Raw genomic sequence first — 23,008 nt, forward strand, 5'->3', positions numbered from 1 at the left:
ACAATGGAGTATTATACATATCCTCACATCCATCAGCAAGGAGAAGAATGTAAGATTCATGAAGGCAACATCTTCAGCAATTTAGAGTGCTCTGGGAGTCACAGCAGGACAATGGAGAGAAATACACCTTCCATCTGCCCAGTATTTCATGTCTTGTCACAACCCTGCATGAAAGAAAGTGGAACCAAAGCCTGGTGGCAATGAGCATAGTGATGACTGTGATCCTTTCACCTTTCCCTTTAGTGCTGTAACTAGCATCCCTGCTGAAGGACAGCAGTCACAGAGCCCAGGCACTGCTGCTAAAGCTCCAGGGTGGACAGCTCTGGTGGGCAGAGCATCTTCTCTGCTCTAAAGTCTGGGGCCCAGGTTGTAACTAAGGTAGATCAACTGTTTCCAGGAGGCATGGAAAGCAATAGAAGCTACTACAGGTTTTTGGAAAGGAATGGCCAAATGTCAATGTTCTCCCCACAGTTTGAGTCTACAGGGAAGGCAGAGTAAAGACTAAAAGCTCTCTTACAGAGCTCCAGAGTACGAACAGGCATCAGGGAGAGTCCAGCCCTGACACCAATGCACCTCCAGAGGGAAAGCCACAGTTTTAATCATTTCTGCTTGTGGTAGCTGAATTGGGAAAAGCCAACAGTGGAATTTTCACTAGACAACTGCCAAGTGTCTCATGAGATATTTTATAATTGGGAAGGAGGGGATATGTTTTTTTTGTTATGATAGCCAGCTTTTTTGGCTTCCTCTGTACCGAGGCAGATACAGGTGAGCAAATGTAGGAGAGTCAGTCAGACATCAATGCTTTGGATGGAGCTGGAAGAAGAGGTTACAGATCTGTGAGTGCCTCATCAAATGATTTATATACCTGTGCAGGGCTAAAAGGTGAAGTCAGTGCAAAAGGCAGACTGGCATCACAGGCTGTGAGGAAAAAAAGGAAAAATCTTGCATCATCTCTACTCCATTCAAAAGCCACATGGAGCAGAGAATATTGAAAGGTGATCTCTGATTATTCCATGAAGAAGAAATTCAACAGTAATTTACTATGGCTCCTGCCTAGACTTTCCATCTCATCACCTAAGGAGTTCACATTGCTTCATACAGTCAGACTTGTACAAAAGTAACAAAAGTTACAAAAGTAACACACAATGCTTGGACAGGATAATTAACTTTTTAAAATTCAGAGTACATTGCTATCTTCCCACTGAGCCACAAACTGTTATGAACATCAGAATAACATTTTGGATCTTTTCTCACAATCCTGCTGAAGTCAGAAATGTTCTATTATTTTTCCATAGAGTTTTGATTCTTTTATTAGATAGTCTGGCTTAGTTGATTGTTGCCCCTATTCCACCACTCCATGTGAGGTGGCAGACACCAACTGAACAAACACCTCAATGCTTGGCTGTCCTGTCAGTCCAGGTAAATGTTTGCAGGATAGATGAAAAACACTCAAAAGTATTCTCACTCAGATGTGCTGTACAAGCAGGCTCTTTGTTCAGCACCATATAAACAAGGATTTTACTATACAGGTTTCTACTTGAAAGCCAAGTACAGGAACATGTGGCAGAGCAGTGGCAGAATGATGTGTTTCAGCCACTCATGTTTCAGCCTTGCAAGACCCTGGAAACATCTCCTTTCTGTACATCAGCTCAGCCTCCTCAGTGACAGAACACAACTAAGGCTCTTCTGAAATCAGGAGTTTAAACACATTTAGTCAAACCAGTGAAAAGGCCTCGTGAACACCCTGGTTTGCTTTAAATGCACATCTTGTTTCAATTAAATTCAATGAGGAATTAATATCATTAAATCAAAACCAAAATCTTGGTGAGTGTGTCATCAGTGCACACAACCTTGGTGAAAGTAGATGAGTTCAAACACTTTGGTGTTTTATTAGGAAAGTTTCATCAAAAGGATTTTGCTTTGGTAATTCAGCACCTTTGCATTTAACAATTCATTTAACTCCAGTAAAGAGAAAGCATTTTAATAAAATGTTGGGTAATGATAAAACATATGTGCTGCAGTAACATCATAACGAATAAAAATGTCAAATCATTATGTTTTAACCTTATCAAAATGGAATATTTTACAACATCCATTATTCCATACTAAGGAATAATAAAAATAGGATAAAGAACTGCAAGTTCTAAATGAAAATCTTTCTTGCTTGTTATTTGCCTTGGACACATTTTGGTTTTGACAAAAATGTCTATATGATAGAAAATTGTCTTCAGTAGTTTCCATCCATATTCAATTAACATTCCATAGAATATAGGAATTTGGGGGTTCCTTCACTTGAGAAGGTGAAAGTAGTGATAGTTGTGCTTTTTTTCTTTTATGTGTCATTCATTTGTTTATGCAACAAAAGCCAAATATAACCTTTTTTTCCTTTTATTTTTTTTTTAGACAAGAGCAGGGAGAAGTGGAGAAAAAAGTGAGCTTTATTCAGTCTGAATGATAGTTGGAGATTGGACTTCTCCTGCAGCTGAAAAACAGAGTAGTTACAAACACACATCTTGTGCCCAAGGTAACAGGAAGGAGGGACCACAGGAAAAGGAGCAGGCAGGGGAAAGACTTGGGGACACAGAGTCAGGAAAACAGTCCAGTGTAGGGAGGCTGCAATGCAACAGAAAGTCCTCACCTGGGTTATTTTTTGCCAGATCAGCACAGCAATTGGGGCAGCAGTAAAAAAATAGTGGGCTTTATAATTTACCATGTTTGGCAGACACAGTGAATATCTCTTGATTTCTATTTTTTCTCAGTCCTGATTGTACAGTTCTGGGTCATATGAAGTTTTCAGCTTGGGCTAAGAAACAGCCATAACACCATATTGCATGTTGTCCAAATTGCAGAGGAGAGTTTGAAAAGGTGGCTGCTATTGGGTAGAAAACACCAGAAACAAAGAAGACAAGATGAGATTTATTATTACAAACACATTATTCTCTGAGAAATGGAGCTGTCTATATTCTTATCTTTGAGATGAGGGTCAGAAGTGATGTCTATCCTTATTCTGAACCTGAACAGGATCCTGAACCTGTCTTGTTAGGAAAATTGGACTAACTCTTCAGAACACAAAGAAAGGAGTTTGCAGGTCCAGACTTCACTGCAGTAGCACAGATCAAGAGGCATCATACAACAAAAGACCATAATGCCTCTCCAAATACAAGTTAAAAAGAAAGGAAAACCTCAAAGCCAATGTTTGAGGATTCTGGGGAAAAATGCCCAGCTTGCTGTGGGACACTGCAGAGTTAAACAGAGGAGCAGGTCAAGAGGCTGTACAGGATGGGTGCAGGATGGGTGCAGGATGGGTGCAGGCAGTGGCCAGCAGCTGTAGCTGAGGTCCTATTGCCCTGCAAAGCTGCCACTGTAAACACCCCACTGACATTTCTTACATCTTGGTCTGAATCATGTGGGCTAATGTCCTCGTGTCTGGGGACTGGTTTTGTTCCCTGCTGTGTCTTGAGGTCCACATCAACACAAACATGTTTGTTTGCATCAGACCAAACATGCCCTGCCTGGGACTGAATCCAGGTTTCTTATTCCTCCACATTCAGCTTTGGCAGCCGCAGGGCAGCATTTGCACTGAATTGCAATTTAGCAGTTCATGGGTCTGAAGTGCTTCTTTCTGCCTTGCTCTGCACAGAGAATGCTCTGCAGGATGTGCAGGAGAGCCCAGGGTATCAAGCCAAGCTCAAAGCTTGTGGCATCTTTACCCATCTATGTGTTCCTAGGCACAATGAAGGAGCAGAAGTTCTGTGGTAAGATGTTAATAGTCTTCTGCTCTCATCTGTCTCCTTCTGACCATCCTCATTCCATTATGTCCTTAGCACCACAATTCCTATTTCAGCCATTTCCCCCCCCATTTTTTTCTCTTTTCATGCCTCTCTCTTGTCAGCCATTCTCACAGACCTGTGGTGATGTTTCTGTCACAGGCTTCTTCACAGTCCCCCTCTCTGATCCAGACTCCCAAGCTGTCTCCTGTGCCAGGCCAACACTCCTCACATCTTCACCACATGTCCAGTCCTGCCAAGGCAACACAGCTGGCTCAGTGCACTCCTCCCAGCCATCCCCTCCTGCCTGACCCTTGCCCAGTCCATTCTCCAGCAGCTTCTCCTCCTCAAGGCATCAGAGTGAGTCCACAGACATGACTGAGTCACACATGCTCTTAACACCAGGCGCTCATGTCTGGAAAAGTCAGGCATGTGCAGGACAGTTTTCAGCCTTGGGTAGTGAAACTGCAGTGTGGTAACTCTGCTCAGGGGCAGAGTGTAACTCTGACTGGTGGCTGAGTTTTGGGAGGGGGTCCTAGGGAAATGAGGTTGGCTGGAGCTCTTGCAGAGCTGCAGGTCACAGAGACAGGTCCCCTAGGACTGGAGATGTATCAGCTGGCCATCCTCCTCTCTCCCAGGATTGAGGTCATCTGTCTTCAATGAGGAAAGGCCACTCAAAGGACTGATGAAATCATGAACTCACTCAGTTGACCTCTTTGAAATTTTACCACCAAGTTTTGGCATCTGTCTCTCTCCAAAATCCATGAGCAAGATCCCAAATGCCCCACCATACCTGTGTGCCTGAGACCAAGACTCAAAATACCTCAGAGGTTTTGTCTCCTGTGCTGCTCAGCAATCTTGACCTACAGCCTGTCTATGGATGGCACTCCACAGTGAAAAGGCATGAACTGTCTTTTCCTACAGAATGGCTGTTCTTGCTCTCCCAGCAGAAGCATCAGCAAAGGTGCCCTTGTTTGCATTCTGCTGCCAGCCAGACCTTCCCACTGGCTTGTCACAGACAGCTGATATTTCCTCTCCAGTCTCCATGAGTTTTGTCCATCAAAGCAGCAGCCAGTGCTGTTTTATGATGTGTTGTAAAACTACCATGCTGCCCTGAGTGTGCTCAGCGTGGCTGCCTCATTTATCACTGCTCAGCCTTCACACTGGGCCATCATCCATCACTGCCTCCTCAGAGCTGAGAGTCAGAACCTGGGCTGCAGTGCTGCCACAGCCTGGAGTCGTGTGAACACTCATCAGCAGGTCCCTTTGTCCTCAGGCTTTTTTTTTTTTTTTTTTCCAGGAAATGTGACTTCTTCTTATATTTAGTTCCCAACCAAGAGTCCAGAATAAAACACCCAACTTCAAAATTCAATTGACTGTGCCTAATGGAGGGGATTTTAATGTGTAGCCTTTGACCCTTTTCTATTATTGAAGGAAATAAAGACTTTTTTTGTTCCATATTAGAAGTTAATGGCAAAAGAAAAATTTGGAAGTTTTAATTTTTTGATTCCAACAGTGACCTCCATGTCCATTGTGAAACCATGAATAATCACTGCTTGAGAAAGGCATTTCTATGAGCAATCTAGAAAGTGGACAAAGGAACCTTTGAGACATATGCAGAAAAGAAGTTCAAGGATATGTTTGTGTCTGGTTTTTCATCTTCTGCCATAGAAAGACAATTATCATTTTATTAATTTTATTAATCATTTGCATTGCACTTCTGTCCTTATCTCTCACAAGTTTATTCCATTCTAATGATACTAATAAAAAACCTGTAAAATATCAGCCAATATAAAACCTATAAATTCAGAGCTTTGTCCTACTCCTAGTGCTACCAAAGATTAAAAATACCACTGCTTTCATCAAGCCTGTGCAGTGAGGTGGATATATTGTACTGCAGAGGGTGAAAATGAGACTGTGGTGGTTTCTGGACTCTAACACCCTTGTTCTTTAGTTCTTTTCTCCTTCTGGGTACACAGTTCTCTAACACATGAAGTGTTAACAAATGTGACTCAGGCATCTTATTCTCTCTTTGGGATCAGCCTCCTGTGCTGGCAGAAATTCTGCGTTTTACAGGGCAATTGTCCTCCTGGAGAAGCCAAAGCATGTAGTAGTGCTGTGAGCTACATGTACTCTGCTTCACACTCTTTTTTTAATGTGAATCTTCATGAAAATGACCTTCCGGGAGATAAACACAACTGTGCAGGTAGATGGGGACAGGCAACTGATTGTGGCTTGCTGTGTTCCAGGACTGATTTGAGCATTGTGCAAGTCATATTCATGGCTGTCAGTGATGTCCTAGGAGAGAAAGAAGGGTTTAGAGACCCAGCTCCTTGCTATTTTTTCAGCAAAGTGGTCAAAACATAGATAGTTATTAGGAGCAGAATAAACAATATTTAGGTTTTAGATGTATTGTTTTTCCATTGCAGCTCAGCTTTCCATCCACTCAGTAATTTAGAAACAAAGTCACAGGCTCAGCCTGGTGGAAGGTGTGGCTATAGAGGGAGTGTCATTGTCCCCATGGATGGGTGCACCCACCCCAGCAGCAATGCAGCACAATAGGTGTGTGGCCTGAAGTGTCTGCAACACCTTCTTCTACATTCATTTTCAGATGAGGGGCCATCTTCTGAACATGATTTGGAGCCAATGTATCCACTGTGCCTCTGCTTTGCTGCTTCTTGGGAGCCCAGTAGCTGGTTCAGGTTCTCCTGGCCACGTTTACAGGTTGTACCCATTTCATGTCCCTCTTGGGAAAAGCTTCCCTTCTTGTTCTTTTGCACCCTACTCACAGGTACTTGAACCACTCAGTCCACCAAGCCTGAGTGTGATATGAGGAGATGGCCAGGGGGTTGTTTCAAGATAATTGAAATATTGCTCCTTGTAGGAACACTAATATAAACACAAAAATAAGCAAGATGCATTGCCTGATGTTAGCTCCTACCTTGGGTTTAATCACACAGGATGGATCTGCTCATGAAGGCTTCCTAAAGTTTGAACACAGCTCAGCACTTCTGCTGCTGCTGTTGGCACTTCTGGGGTGTGAAGAGAGTGGCTGGGCTGTGCTCCCTGATGTCAGAATGGGAAATAGAGGTCTGTGAAGATACACCACGAAATGGAAGGAGGATCAGAGACTGCTGAACGTTTTTACTCAACTGCTGTGAAGAGCAGCACAAAGCAAATTCCTAGAAGAGGGGACAACAACAAACTCCTGGAAAGTATTCCAAGGTGATAGGTATTCAAAAGCTATTGGAAGCAAGGGCAGTTCTTCCACTGACTTCAAAACACATCTGACCAGGAACCTGAAGATGCAAAAATATTAAAGAAATAAGGTTTAATTTGAGGCAAGGAAACACAGATGTATCAGTTTTTTGCCTGTGCTGAGGGACCAGAGTCTCTCAGCACTGGTCCTGTTAGGATGCTGAGAGGTGGCTGAATGTCAGGAGCCATCCACCATGCCCAGCTGGCCAGGAGAGGATGTGAAACAACAGAGGGGAAGAGTGACAGAGCAGGTATGGTATGTTGATCCAAGAAATAAAAAGCAAATGGGGTATGCATCATAAACAGCAACATTTTCTAAATTTTAAAAATATGTTAAATGAATGGGCTGGGTATTTTTGTTGTTGACCTTCTTTAGTTTTTAATTCTAATTAAATATGTGCTTCTCTCTCCTGAGCTATTCTGTGAGACTCTGCTGGGGACATTTTTCCCACAACTAAGGGAAAATTTCTCTTGATCATTCCCTCATTTTTACCACAACATTTTAAATATTATTTAATTCTTCATTATTCCCTCATGTTTACCATATAATTTTAAACAGTAAAACCATTTGTTGGAACTGGAGGCAGCAGAGCTGTTCCCCTTGTGCACTTCCCCATCTTGGCTGCCTTCCCCCATCTCATGGGAGCTGCAGCAGAGATGACTTCCCCCATTTCTCACTTCCAAGCACAACTGAAGGGGCAACTAAAGTGACAAGGAATGAACTTGTACTGCTTTGCTCACATTGCCTGGGTTGAACAAGCCCATATAACCCGGTGAAATATGATCCAAACACACTTGAAAGTATTCTTTAACCCTCAAACAGAATTTCCAAGCTGTGACAGAGATGCAACAGAACCTGTGATGATCCACACTGCAGTGACCAGGGGTCTGCAGAACGAGCTGCATCCCCAAAGGAGTCAGGGAGATACCCTGGACTCCCACAAGAACAAGTGGAAGTTTGGTTAAAATCTCTTGAGGAGAATGGACAATTTGTGCAATTGCTGAGCTTTTTCAGTTGGTGCTGAAGATTTGACCTAAATATTTATTCACCACTGAGAACAATTATTCTCCTGACATCTACTGAAATTTCTGAATTTATCTCCTCCTTTTTCCTGATTGCCACATTCCTTTTTCCCTCACCTGTTCTTTATGGTGAGGTTAACCTACTGCTTCTTTTTATGTGCCTGAGACCAAGACAGCAGAGTCTCCTCATCTGTGAGGGGATTTTGTTGGTTTGGATTTTTGATTTTGTGGGGTTTTTTTCATAGCCCTGCATCTGGGCAATGTGAAAAATTTGGAGAAGACTCTATCAACCCTTCTAGTTTTATCTTTTGGAGGAGATAACTGGAAGAATTCAGACTCAAAACTTTTTCTCTCACACTTCTGAACAAAAAGCTGTTAGAAGACTTGTTCCATTTACTGAGACACTGATCTGGCTGAAGAGAAGAAAAGAGAGACAACAAGGGAAGATGGTGATGGAAAAAATTACAGACACTCTGAAGAAGAGAAGGAAAAGTAAAGACAGCATCCAAGGAAGGAGTGAACAGAAAAACTGGAGGGAAAAGTTAGGAGATGCAGAGTAAAGGGGAATGGCTGCCTAAAATCTAATGGATCAGTCTGGTCTCCTGGGACAGGAACACCAAACCCACACAGGGTTCTAATTAGTTTCCATACTCTGGGACAGAAGTAGAGTTAAAAGGCTCTGACCTCGCCTATAGAAGCTGCAAGAGGTGTCAGAAAAACAATGACTCATTGTCAGATTCAGTGATTCAAAAGTGGGAGCAGAGGGGCTCCACACAGCTCCTGCTGTGCAGCCCCACAGCTTCTGGAGAGTTCATGCTCCAAGGAGTCTCAGCCTGCATCCATGAGAGAAGGCAACAGCTGGGGCAGAGCAGCACAGAGACTCAGCAGCCCTGGGCTTCACCTGGGCACATGCACTTGGGGCAGCCTTTAGGGATCCTTTATAGCACTGCTACGTATTTCTGGTGGGATATTTTTATTTTTTTTAACTTCGAGGGTTTCTGGAGTAGGTCAAATGAATCCTTCTGTGCAGGTACATGTTTCTTCCCACTGACTACAAAGGCAGCCAACAATGAGCAGCTCTTATGCAGACTCCCTCCTCTTAAAGCAGTGCACTCCCTGCATGTCTGTAATTGGGTGCAGTGGCAGGTGACACGCTGGGAGAGTTTACGTAGCCACAGTACAACTACATAAAGAATAAAATTTGGCCAAGGTTCTTTTGTTTCTTATAGGGGAGAAAGAATATTTTGAATGGCTGATGATCAGCATTTATACAGCTATGAGTTTATAATTTCATGTTAAAGTATTTCTCACAAACTGCAAGAGTGGAAGTTTAAGGGTCTGACAAGCCTGAGAGATTCCACAAGTCTGGAAAATCCAACTTGTGTTTTGGAGCTTGCTGCCTTCCTATTGAACTTCACTGACATAAGACCCATCTTTTGGAATAATCTGTTTCATATCAAAGTGCCCAGCTTTGGGCTATCTTCCCAAAATATAAGACTGCTCTGCTTGGGATGATGTTGTGGACAGTATTGCTGGACCACGATGGAAGGAACCACCTTAGCCCATGGTGGGAGAGACTGGCACATGAGGCTAAAGACAAATTGAGCTCCTTCAAGAGAAACCTTGAGCCTGTTTGCTCATGCACATCCCCAGCAGTTGCTCAGCTGTGATTCTACACACCAGGTACACAGAGGCTTAGGACACAAGAGTCTTTGACACCACCCTCCAAAGAGAAGACGAAGATCTAACAGCAAAAGGGCGTGAAGTCAGAATTGTGACATTCCCATTTTGAGTAGAAAGCTTCCCAGGCCTGTTACTAATCCAGAACAGCCCATAACAACTACAAATCCAAACTTTGTTAAGTGTTGGGTCACTATACTTGCCAAAACAAACAAGCAGAAAAAGAAATTTACAGGCTTTACTTGCATTTGAAATACCAAAAAAAAAAAAAAAAAAAAAAAAATCAGGGCCATCACATATGTTTGTCATGTGCTGGCTTGGATATCCCTGATATTATTTTTGTTAGCCAGTGATTGTTATGTGTCTCTCAAAAATAATCTGCTGTAAACTGGGAGATTTGCATGCAAATATAAGGAGGTTGACAAATGGTTCAGTTTCCAGGAAATTATTTCTCATATAATTGTTACAGTATGGTTATGTATGGCTGTAAGCACCCATCATACACACTTGATATGTATGTATGTATGTATATATATATATATATATATATATATATATATGTGTATAAAATGTATCAGTTCATGTCCAGATATGCAGACACAAAGACATGTAACCTAATATGTTCTGGATACTATACTGTGTTCAAAGTCCTCAAAAATGCAATGAAAATAAGGAAATTATTTTGTCAGTTGAGAGTGTTCCTTTTCTCAGCCTACTGCCAGGACTGGCAACTTAAAGGAATTAACATACCTTGGTGAGGTCTGCTTTACACTAGCTGAATAAACATTTAAGATAATCATTTCATGCTCATGTGTGATAAACTCTCGAGGAACATGTATTTATCAGCATCAAAAAAGGAACCCAGTTCTGCAACTTTCAGGCTCTGTCACCATGTCACCAGCAGTGGCCAGAAAACCCTGGGCAGGTAAGAAAACCTCCCTCTTTACTCACAACCCTTCATATGCATCATGTAAACAACAGATACAATATAGTTTCTTACCATACAAAATGACAGAATTTCCCCTTAGATGTTCTCAAAGAGCAGTCTGACAACCTCTAAAACTTTCAGTTTGTAGAGGATTTGAAATACGTAAAGGTGAGAAGTTTGGAGAAAGGAGAAGATGGCAATAAAAAAGGGCTGGGAAATAGGGTGGATTCTGAGGTTGAAGGATGGTATTTTTAATAATTTTGTATTTTAACAACATCTGCAGAACTAATATCCAACTCCTCTTTTGCAATTCCTTGTCTTCATTACTCTCAAGCACTTCTCCATCCTTTGAGTACTTTTGTTCTACAAGGTCACCAACAATTTGAAATGCAGTCTCACCATAAAAGCAAAAGGTTATTTTAAATTGTTTGGTTTTGCATATTCCCACTTTTTTTGTTACTTTTTTATTGTTTATGTCCAGCTACTTCTTTGAAACAGCCTCCTCAGTCAAAAATCAAATCAAGGAGGAAAAACAGAGCAACAAATTGTCTTCTTAGAAGATGAGAACCAGATTCCCTTATAAACTAACCCTGTTAGGAACTGATGGGACTGAAGAAGATCTAAATGGCCAATCTCATCCCAGGTATCTGCTGTGGAAAGAGAAAATAAAGGTCACAGAAACAAGCAGCTTTGATTTGGTCCTGTGGCACAGGTTTTACTGGCAAGAGAAACTATTTTCTGGATAGCTTGTGATAGAAAACAGATGAAACTGGATAAACCACATGGAAATGTGGCAGGGCTGGGTCATAGGAACATGGAATGACTTCAGGTTGAAGGGACCCTAAAGATCATCTAATTCCAGCCCTCCTCAGCATGTGCAGGTTCTCAGGGTCCCATCTAGCCTGGCTTTGAGCACTTCCAGGCCATCCACAGCTTCTCTGGACAACCTGTTCCAATGCCTCTCTACCCTCTGAATTTCTTCCTAACAAATAATCTAAATCTCTCCACTTCCATTTTAAACCATTACCCTTTGTGTTATCAATATTTGTCCTGGTAAATAGTCTCTCTTTTTTTGAAGCCCCCTTTAAAACCATTGCTGATAGGCTACGAAATTTATAGAATTATAAATTTGAAAATTGATTGAACAGACAAGAGATGAAGAAAACCACATACAACAAAACCTCCAGTAGTTAAGCCTTTGTTTTGGAAAAACTGAAATGAGACATAAACATAGCTTATGTTTCTGGGATCCCTTGTATTGTGGATCACTGGAGGCCAGAAATAAACCAAGTAAACCAAAAACTAGTACAGGTCACTCAAACTCAGATCATTCAGTGGTCAAGTTAATTGGAGGGATTCACAGGCATCTCACAGGCTTGCTCCTGGCTGTGTTTATCCAGTGTAAGCACATTCTTTGGACAATCCTTCACATGGTGTGTGCCTGTGGCTCAGTACTGGCTTTGATTTACATTTTGGTATTTACCATTAGAAAATAATTCCTCGGGCTAGGCTGGGGCATGTTACAGTCACTCATAAATCGTCAGCACTGCTGAGCTACCGACTACATAGTCTCCTTGGAAATAGCCGTTCCTTCCCATTCCAGCGGGATTTCATCCCAGCTCCCCCCAGCTCCCGAACTAGCGCACCTCTCGGTGCCTTCCTCAGGGACTGATGGTGCGTGGCACCTCCTACCCTCGGGCAGAAACGGCGAGACCGCCGGGAGCGACGGCCCCATCACAAAAGGCGATGACGGCCGTCCCTCCAAACGATGAGGGGGCTCCTTCCAGCCGAGGCAGCGGCAGTGTGACACCTTGTCCCCTCGCAGCAGCCGTGTCGCAGGTCACCCAGCCGCAGGGGGGGGAGGCGGCTCAGTCACTGCCAGAGCCGCTGCTTTCTCTGCCCTTCATCCCCCTCAGCGGTCCCTGGCGTTCCCCTCACTAGGGGTTCCCCAGCTGATGCTCTCCCTGCTGCTTCCCTCTCCCCATCCCCTTCCCCGGGCTGTGACCGCTCGGGCAGGGCAGCAGCTACCACCCCGCGATTCTCTCCGTGCGGAGCCGGGCGCGGGCACTTCCCGCTGCCGCCGGGACCCTGTCCCGACAGGAGCCTGTCCCGACAGGCTCCCCCCGCGCCCCCGAGCCGCCCGCAGCGCCCACCCCGCCGGCGGATCTCTTTCCCCCTCTCTCGGAGTCCTTTTCGTTCAGCGGCGATCGCTTCGAGATAGCAAATACACGAGGAGAATTTCCTCTATTAAATAAACAAAACAAAAACCAAAACAGAAAAAGGGGACGCAAAAAGACGGGGAGGAGAGCTAATTTAAAGCGCTGGGATTAAAGGTCTGTGCTAGTTTCTAGCCCTCATAAAACGGCCTGAAGGATGCTATTTTGCTGCAGACTAGGTTATTTCAGCCCACAGTTGCACAACAAACCATTTAAACATTTCAGCACAAAACAGATTCCATTGTTGAGCTGCACATTAAAAAGTGTTATTCGCTTTGAAGTTTTTGTCTAATGGCTCTAAACTGAAAGAAAATGTTTTCCTATTACTTAATTCAATCATAGCGAAGAGGCTTGGTAAAAAGCCCACGGATTTTGCCCAAAGTGTGACAGAGTTCTCTTTGTGTTTGCTTATCCTCTGCTGTCACACACTTTAATTCGCCTCTCTTTATCTGGCATTCAAAACTTTCTTCAATGACATTCAATAAGGTCCAGCGGCTGGAAAAAAAAACTGGTTATTTTTTTGGATATTCTTTCCCAGTAGCTTTGGGCTTGGTGTGCATTCAGAAGCTGTTAACCCTTTGCCTCCCTGCGGCTCGGAGCCCCGGGGTTCAGCCCCTGGGCAGCGGGAATCCCTCGGAATAAGGCTGAATCCACCACCCCCCGGTGGCGAACCATTTCTCAGCAGGGAAAAATGCCCCTTCTCGGGACCTGGCTCGGGCGGAAAATGTTTTAAAATACCTTTTCCTTCAAAATAAAAAAGAAAAATCCAAACCCTATTCCGGCTTATAGGGAAAGGACACTTGGGAATCTTTTCTATATCATTGTGGGACTGAGTTTTTATTAACATTCGTTTTTGTTCGCTCTGTGATTTTCGCCGTTCATATGTGCACATCAGTATATTTTTAGGCTCAGGCATTAGTAGCCTCTCGGTAAAACTCCGGTGGATTGCTGTAAGAAATTTGGCCACAGGCAAAATAACCTCTGCGCAGCCCGGAGACACGGAGTGCACCCATTTCAATGCTTTTTATTCCTTTCCCCCCTTTTCTTACCCCCCTTTTTAAAAAGTCCGTTTGGTTTCCAGGAGGGGAGGTTGCTGTGGGGAGCAGTCTCCCTACGTTATGACAGAGATCGGCGGGTGCGTTTGTCTTTTTATTACCCATATATTGAACGGGGGAAACGGGGTAGAGTGAGTATCCCCACGAAATAATTTTTTTTGGTATTTGTTAGCATTTCTTATCCACCGAGTAAACCGAGCAGCTCGGAGGAGCGCGGCGCGGGCAGCGCCGGTGCGCCTTGGCACCGACGGACGCGCGCTCGCTTTGGGGACAGCCGTGAACTTGGCAGGTCCCTGTGCGACCGCATCCAGACACCGCCGCAGTGTTTCAGTTGAATCTCATCGCTCGGGAAAAATAAGCCCGTTCCCTGTCGTTCCCGCAGCCGCGGGGACTCTCCGGCGCGCTTGTGCGCGGCGATGCGGGGTCGGGCTAGCTCGGTTTGGTGGCGACCGGGGCCAGGGCCACCGCACTTGTGTGCCACGGTGCCAAGGTGCGGTGGCAGGTGTTACCGCTGGGACCGGGCACGGGGACCAGGTGTAAAGACACGCGGAATGCGCCGAGCGCATCTTCTCCCTCCGCGGGTGCCGCCGGCATGGAGCGCTATCGGCGTGCCGGGTTTTCTGTACCCGCACCAGCGCAGCCGAGATGCTTGTGGCTCTCCGCACCCCTTGGCTGTGCCCGGGCGCCCACGCAGAGGCCAGGCGCACGTCCTTGCCCGTGGAGCACCGACTGGCACATATCTGCGGCCGAGGGTTTCGCCCGACGGCGGCGACAGCATGTGGCAGGTCCCGGACCCAGGCTGGGAACAAAGACGCGGGGCTGGGGAAGGCAGCGGGCGAGGCAGTGGAGACGAGACATCCCGGAGGAGAGGGGAGAGAGAGAGGCCGTCGGCACCGGGGGGCCGACCTGGTGCCACAGGTGGGAAAGGCACGGGGGGCTGGCAGGGGAAGCTGCGCCGGCGAATACCGCGGATGCAGCCGGCAAAATAAACAAGTGGGAGCGGGCTGAAAGCTGGGCTGAAAGCGAAGGAGAGCGATAAAGAGAAAGAAAAGAATATTAAATCGCGAGAGAATGAGAAAATAACCCCGCCAAAGGGAGAGGAGGGGAGAGGCCGCCTGCTACGGCGTGGGTGGGGTCGACAAGAATAGAGTACATTATGCAGTTCATTTAGTTAACAAGGGAAATAATGAGGGAGCGTGCGGCGTGAATGCCAAGAGAAGAGCCACAGAAAGCCCATTGAGCGCCCGGCGCCGCCATCACATGGCGCGGGCGCTATTTAAAGCGGGCGGCGGGCGCCGTTCAGCACCACTCGGGCTGGCCAGCGGCGCTGCGCGGGCGCTGCGCGGGCGCTGCGCGGGGCGATGCCGCGCTCCTTCCTGGTGGACTCGCTGGTGCTGCGGGAGGCGGGCGAGAAGAAGGGGGAGGGCAGCCCTCCGCCGCCGCTCTTCCCCTACGCCGTGCACCCCTCGCACCCGCTGCCCGCGCTGCCGGCCGGCGCCTGCCACGCTCGCAAGGCAGGGCTGCTCTGCGTCTGCCCGCTCTGTGTCACCGCCTCCCAGCTGCACCCGCCGCCGCCCGCGATCCCCCTCATCAAGGCTTCCTTCCCTCCCTTCGGCTCCCAGTACTGCCACTCGCCCCTGGCCCGCCAGCAGCACTCCGTCTCCGCCGTCAGCGTCGGGCACGCACCGACGCTCTACCAGGGCGCCTACCCTCTGCCGGACCCCCGGCAGTTCCACTGCATCTCCGTGGGTAAGGCGGGCAGGGCGGGCAGCGGGGCGGGCATGCGGGCATGGCAGCGGTGGGCGCTGCGCGGAGGGGATGGGGATCCCGGGGGACCCAGCACAGACACCTGGGGAGCGGTGCCTGCCCAGCGCATGCAGGCTGGACGGGGAGTCCCGGCACCTCTCCCTGTCGGTGGCCCGTAGTGGGCTGGGGAAGGCTCCCTGCTGCCCGCCGAGCCTTCGATCCAGGCTGTGCTCACGGGGAGAGGCACCTCCGTGGACTCGGGCTCCAGCCTGGCAGCCGCTTGCTGAGTCTCAGCCCCCCGGGGACGAGGAAGAGCTGCGGCCCCGCAGGGTGGGCGGCAAGGAGGGCTCAGCGGGGGCTGGCGAGTGCCCGGCGCTGCGGGGCGGGCGGCGGAGGGTCTGGCAGGTGCTGACGGTGCTCTCCTCTCCGTTCCCAGACAGCACGTCCAGCCAGCTGCCCAGCAGCAAGCGGATGCGCACCGCATTCACCAGCACGCAGCTCCTGGAGCTGGAGAGGGAGTTCGCCTCCAACATGTACCTCTCCCGACTGCGGCGAATCGAGATCGCCACCTACCTGAACCTCTCCGAGAAGCAGGTGAAGATCTGGTTCCAGAACCGACGGGTCAAGCACAAGAAAGAAGGCAAAAGTAGCTCCCACCGGGGCGGGGGGGGCGGCCACAGCTGCAAATGTTCGTCCCTTTCCACCACTAAGTGCTCGGAGGACGACGAGGACTTGCGCATGTCTCCGTCCTCCTCGGGGAAGGACGACAGAGGTCTCGCAGTCACCCCCTAACCAGCCGCACACCCACCCCGGCTCCGCAGGAACTGTGGCGAAAGCAGGGGAGGGAGTCCTGCCTGCCCCGGTGCTGACATGCAGCCGAAGGATTTTATACCGTTTTGTATAATTTGTGTATTTACGAAGGACTTTTTCGCCTTTCTAGACCCCCGGTCCATGGGGAAGGGTGTCCCGGCACCCTGCTGTAAATAAACTCCTCCCTAGGACCCCAAGCGTCCCCCCGTAGTGCTCTCTCCCTTGTATCCCCGCAGGCGCAGCCCCGAGCCCGGGAAGCTCCTCACAGAATTCCCCGCGCACCGAGACGGGCGCGGAGTGCGCGGATGCTGCGCGGCGACGGGCGCTGCTCCCGCCTGGAGGGATGCTGCCCCGGGCTCCCTCTGGTAACTCGGAGGTGCCCAAAAGCGAGCGGACGGACGGGGAGGGTTGAAGGCTGTTTAGGTTATTATCTTTCCCTTTCTTTTTCCCCTGTTTTTTTTTTTTTTTTTTTTTTTTTTTTTTTTTAATTTTTTTTTTAATTTTTTTTTTTTCCTTTACAAAATTGTTTTGACTTCGTCGCTGCCGGGCGCACAACCGTGGTTGTACCGTTCCGTCCCACTCCCTCCCTCCCCGCGGGAGATATTTATTTATTTATTTATGTGCAAAGAAACGATGATGGCAATGATAATAATGACTATGATTACAATAAAATCTCGTTGGTGGTTTATTCCCTTCTCTTCGCGTAGAAAGCGAAGCAGCCACTCGGCGTTCTCGGGCGTGCGCTGGGAGCACCGCCGCTCTCCAATCCTCTCTGCCGCAGCTCGGCACCGGCGAGCGCAGGTGTCGGGGAATCTTTTTTTCTCTATGTCGAGTTGAAGTGCAGGGAACCCCGACGGTCTGTCCCGGGGGCTCTCTCGGTCCTCCCCCGCGAAGCTAAAGATCGGGGAGAGGCTAGGCTGGACACCTCCCATTGCCATCCCGCAAGCCGCCTGCGGCTGTAGGTCAATACAAACACCCGGCTGCCGGCGGGACTCGGCTCCTCTCTCCCGGTCCCCGCCAAGACAGGAAGGACTGTCCCAGCCTCCCGCTACCCCTCCGGGGCTGGGGCCGGGACCGGCCCTGTTTGGGCTCCCTCCATCACGAGCACCGGGCTCCTGCAGCCCCGCTCCTACCGCGCTTCGCCGCTTTTTGCGCGCTGTGGCGCGTCCCGGCGGCTCGCACGGAGCCCCGTCGGAAGCAGCCGCGAGGTCCCGCAGCCCCGGGGGTGCCACAAACGGTGGCGGGAGGCCAGACTGGCACCAACCTCCTCGGGTGCGGGACCCCCAGAGCCCGGCGCTCGGCCGCAGCTCCCTCTCAGCCGGGAAAAGCCCCTTGCGCCGGGAGTCCCGATCGGTTCGGGCTCACGGGCACGACCTTCAGTGGGTGCAGCGGCCGTCCCTGCACCGGCAGCCGGTTCCTCGACTGACTCTCCCCGCCAGGACGCAGAGCTGCGCCGCTTGGCACGGCGGGTTTCATGCCCTGCAATCCGGGGAATGTGCTTGGTGCCCTAGGCTACTGCCCGGACCACATCCAAAACCTGGAAGAGCCAGGGAGATGTCGTCCCTCATGGGAAATCCCCGTGGAGAAGGTAATGCTGCTCCACAGACATGCAGTGTGGGAAGATGTGGGTTTGAGATCCCTGGGTACCAAGGGTAAAGGCAGAGCAGGTATAAGTGCCACTGCTGGGACAACATCAAGTCCTGTCCATAAAACAAATATGTCACCCTCCAGCCTTCCCAAGACACCTTGTATAGCTGTGGATCTGGGAGATCTACCAGTTCCTGCAGCTCCACCCCAGGGGTCAGTGGCAAGTGTGACCCTGCAGCCCATGGCACACTATGGACCTCCCAGGACACTCAGGATGATGTGAGGTGGGGGGACCATTAGACATGACAGCGCAGGACAGGCACAGGGCAGTACTCTCTCCCTTGCTGTGACTGGCCTCATTTGTGTTCCCCTGTCTGGAAGCTGCAAGGATTTGGTGACACTCGGTAGCATTATCCAGATTGAAGGCAAATGGACAAAATGTTCAGGTCCTTGGTGGCCTTGCCTCACCCACTGACTCCTGGGACCCTTAGACCTCTCACGTCTCCTCTGCTGGCTTCCCACATCACCCAGCTAGATGGGACAGCAGGGCAAGCTAGTAATTAGGGCACCCCATGGGCAGCATCTTCCTGGCTCCTTTTCCCTTGACTGTTGAGGATGAATTTGGCAGGCTTGAGACTAAAATCTGGCCTTAATACAAGAGTCAGTCAGTCTTGCCTGGTGCTTGGCCCCATAATGTACCCTGTGTGCCAGTCCTTCCCCAGTGGACCAGTTTCAACAGAAAAGACCCCTCAGAGGACCCTAACTGGCACAGCAGGGCCTTGTAGACTTTCCAGCACTCACCTCCCATTGTGCTCACATTTACCAGGCTTGTTTTGACAAGTCATTGGGAACTGGAGGCAGAAACAGCCTAATGTAGGTGTAGCAAGGGGTCTGGCATCCTCTTACAGAGCACTGGCACTGAAGTCGGTGGCACCCGTAGAGGCGAGTGTGTGTGCTCCTTGTGCCTGTTCAGCAGCATGGGAATGAGCCAGTTGGCTGGCAGGGAAATGCAAGGAACACCAGCACTGAGCATTGGAGTGCTGCTGCTGGAGTGGTATTGTGGTGGTGGCACTGAAGACAAGGATGTACTCTGTCTGCCAGCACATTCCAACCATGTCTTTGTTCCTCCAGGACACAAGCTCTGATGTACAAAATGTGCCTCCTCACACTCCTGTTTGGAGGCTGAGCAGAGGCAGACAGGGAGAGTTTCTCACAACTGAGCTAGGGATGATGAGGCAGTGGCACTGCCTGCACAGCTTGCTCCTTGCTCCTTGCTCACTGGGGAGCCTGGTCAGCAGCATGCCTGGCAGAAAAACACTGCCTTGTGGACAAACACATTTTGTCCTGAGGAAGCAAGGCTTGTAGGATCCGAGCAAGCAGCTGGTAAACTTTATGGGTATGCAGAATTAAGTGCACTATCATCCTCATCCCAGGCACAGCAGCTGTGGGCTGCAAGGAACAATCCTGTAGTGATGCTGCCCCAGTCAGTGCACACATTACAGAGAGTGTGGACACACTCGTGACTGCATCCTTTATGGACTGAGTTTGTCAGCCAGACAATTTGGAACTAATCCTCAGCTCTAAAATGTACCTCATATATGTAAAGTAGCAAAGAGAATTCCCTCATATGGTATAATTTTGTCTGAACAGCAGTGGAGTATCACAATGGATGGCCCCAACAAGACAGTATTAATATTCTCTGATGCACGCTGGCCTCTGATGCAGACCCTGTGTACCTTGCAAAGCCCAGTGGGGCTCTCAGTGCACTTGACAGTCATTATGCCACATCCACATGCAGAGATAATCCCTCCTTAGTTGGGCATTTTTCTAATTTAGTGAGAAATCATTACAGCAAATGCTCAGAGTGTCATTTTCAAGGACTCTGAGGTTGGGCAAATTAAAGTCATTTTGCTGTGGGAAGAGCGTGGGCACCTCTGCTAAAGCGAATGTCATAACATACCAATTTTCAACTTTCTATCTCTAGCCATTTTGGCAGCAGGTTTTTGAAAGTTACTTAAGCATTTTAACATCTAAAATGACCAGTCTCCTCTGATTCCAACAAGAAGCAGATTTATAAATGCACATAGTGAGTTTGAATATTTTCCAGCATATACTTTTTTGATCATATTTCTGTCTTGAAGATTAATTACTTCTGCCCTAGCATGCAGAGAGGAGACTCTTTGGATGCTATCAAGGCTGTAAAAACTGTATCCCAGAGCAAAAGTGGCTGTCCTGGCAGGGGAAGGAGGACAAAAGATGGCTCTCTTTTCCACACACAGGTGTTGCTGAATTTTGGTGTCCTACACCCCATCCCATCACATATGCAATCACTCTCTTTTCACATGCACAAAATGTGAACATGATGCTATGTTCATGGTATGGATACCTGGGAAAAAAACCCAAAGGTTTGGAATGAAGAACGTTTTCAACATTAATTACCTGTGTACTTACATCTGCTTAATATAAATTTGCATTATTTGTTTTTTACATTCATGTGGTTTTCATTTCTATCTCTCAGCCTCATTATGTTCTGCATAAAGGCTGCATCAAATAGGTTTACAGTTGAAAACATGCATTGGAATTTTAAATGTTGTTTGTCTTAACCACAAAACTAGTATTATTAACTCAGGAATTCCATAATTCGGTTTATCTGCAGTTAATGTATTTACACAGTGCCAGCTCTGAGCTGGCCCCATGGATTTGGAATAGTGTTTGGGGTAATTGGACTTGCTGCTTTGGAATAACATTACATTGTGGGTATCTGATCTGGTGTTTTTCTTTCACTCTTGTTTGCTTAGAATGAATCTTACCTACTAATTTACTGGGATAACAAGGATTCATTTTTAATCCTTAGGTTCCTGAGGGCAGCTCTGAAATTTGATTCTCTAATGACAATATAATTTGGTCTCTGAATGTGATTACTTTAAAATACAGATGGGTGTTAAAAAAGATCCTAAATAAAATAGTTTTTTATGATATTCCTAATGATTTGAAAACAGGTACATCAACAGTAGCTCTCTCTCAATTACATTAATTTTGTAAGTGTTTTTGCTATGAACACAAAGTACTCATTTATCAGGATGCAATTATGAAAGATCAGGACATCTCCTAGGATACTGTCACTGATGATGGCAGCAAATGGCTGGGCCTGATGTTTAATATGGCTGTAGCTCTACAGAAGTGGCTGCTTGGTGCTGGACAGCTGACTGCTACGGAGCTACTCTATCTACTCTATTTAGTATAACCCATGTATTTCTAGCATATATATATAAAACCAAATAACCAGCTAACTAGAAAAAGGAGTAGCAATTATCAGAAACAGGAAAAAGTCTTCCTTCTTAAGTTTGCTATATCCCCTTTCTTATTCTGCTACAACCTTCTCTAATTTCCCCTTTCCTTCATTTTCTGTTAGGCTTGTTCCCAAAAAAGAACGAAGAGAGTAGAATAGAAAAGAGTACATTTTTATCACATATTTGCTACCAGTCTATATAGGCCAAATAAGAGAAAACACACCAAAAGAATGTTAGGATGGACCCAAAAGAAGCCTTGGAGATAGTAACTCCTGCCAGATCTGTGTCTATTCTTTTCCTCAGGTTTCCAACTGTGAAAGCTATTAGCATCAGTCACAGACTACAAATACATTATTTAATGCACTTTGCTGCTGGATGGGCAGTGCTTGCCATGCTTGAGCATAGGTGTGCACTAATATGTTACATCTTGGGTGGGAGTATCTGCTCTGGACTGGCTTCAGGCACTGCTCCAGAGGGGTCTGCAGCTGATAGGTCCCTTGTGCCAGTCTGATGAAGATATCAGGTACCCTGGTGCATCTGAAATTGCACAAGACATACATCCAGGCACCTCAAATGACTAGTGAATTTACACCTGAAAGCATAAGCAGAGAAGACAGATACAGCCAGATTGTTGGAGAAAATAGGTGGTAGCTGTGGCTGCAAATACATTTGGATTTAATTTTATTTTCAAATATTTAAATATCCTATGTGGAGGGATAACTGCCTGTACTTGATTGATCCTGGCCAGGGCACACTACAAAAGTCTGCAGTGCCTTGGATTACACCTTTTTTATTTAAGAGCCCCCTTCTCAGTCAAGCCTCAGCTAAAAACCAAACAATAGTAGATGATCCATATAGACCTGCAACACATGCAGGAGTTCTGGTAGCTTGTAGTGTGCAAGGCAGAGCAGAAGGATTAAGCATAATGTAGTAAAACATTAAGCATAGAATGGTGAAATACACGTGCATATGTTGTTTAAGTTTTCTTTAAAGTGATAGCAATTTTGTACTTGGTGTGATATAAACCCAGAGGAAGTTACTGGGGAGCAGTAACTCTGGGGAGGAAAGGCCTCTACAAGCCAAGTGGTGCAAAGGAGATACATGGACTGAATCAGGCAGAGGCTGTTACCTGAGGAGTGACACAAATACACAGCTGGGAGTTGTCTCATTCAGCCCTTCACACCAGCCAGGGCTCTTTCTGACCACAGCTGTCTCTTCACTGGGGTTCTACTGTAGGTAGCACAGGGATGCCTGACTGTAAAGGCTATCCTGCTGAGCACAGCTGATGTGGGTAGTCTCCTGAGTCTATTCCCATGGTCTCAGCTATGAACAGTGTACAGGATTGCAGATCATTTATTATAGCAGACACAGAAATGTTAACATGCCTCTCCATTCATTCTTTCCTCTAGAAAAAAACAGCTTTGATCTCTGAGTTGACCAGATTCTGGGCGATTCACTGAATCCACGAGAGATATTTATCTTTGATGGCACCATGTGAGCTCTGAGTTCTCTTTAGTGCCTGGACTGGGAGGACACCACACTGTCCTTGGGGGAAGATAAATGAAATCTGATTATGTGGCAAACTCCTGTCCGTAGTTCCTGGCCATCAAGATGCTCTCTTGAGTATGTCCAGTCCAGAGCCCAGAAG

General features: G+C 47.3%; 1 protein-coding gene across 1 annotated transcript; it reads left to right on the forward strand.

Annotated features, from left to right (window-relative positions):
* Positions 1–15,288: 15,288 nt before the first annotated feature.
* On the forward strand, positions 15,289–16,465 carry GSX1 (GS homeobox 1). The gene is made up of 2 exons (XM_056498409.1): positions 15,289–15,676; positions 16,110–16,465. Exons 1-2 carry the CDS (start codon positions 15,289–15,291, stop codon positions 16,463–16,465), a joined length of 744 nt encoding a protein of 247 aa, XP_056354384.1.
* Positions 16,466–23,008: the final 6,543 nt, after the last annotated feature.

Source organism: Oenanthe melanoleuca, chromosome 1 (genome assembly GCF_029582105.1).
Source record: "Oenanthe melanoleuca isolate GR-GAL-2019-014 chromosome 1, OMel1.0, whole genome shotgun sequence".
NCBI classification, from domain to species: Eukaryota; Metazoa; Chordata; class Aves; order Passeriformes; family Muscicapidae; genus Oenanthe; species Oenanthe melanoleuca.

Excerpts from the sequence above, each read along its gene's own strand:
- GSX1 (XM_056498409.1), top strand. The coding sequence starts at position 15,289 with ATGCCGCGCTCCTTCCTGGTGGACTCGCTGGTGCTGCGGGAGGCGGGC. Across the intron at positions 15,677-16,109 it reads GTTCCACTGCATCTCCGTGG|ACAGCACGTCCAGCCAGCTG; the intron begins GTAAGGCGGGCA and ends CTCCGTTCCCAG.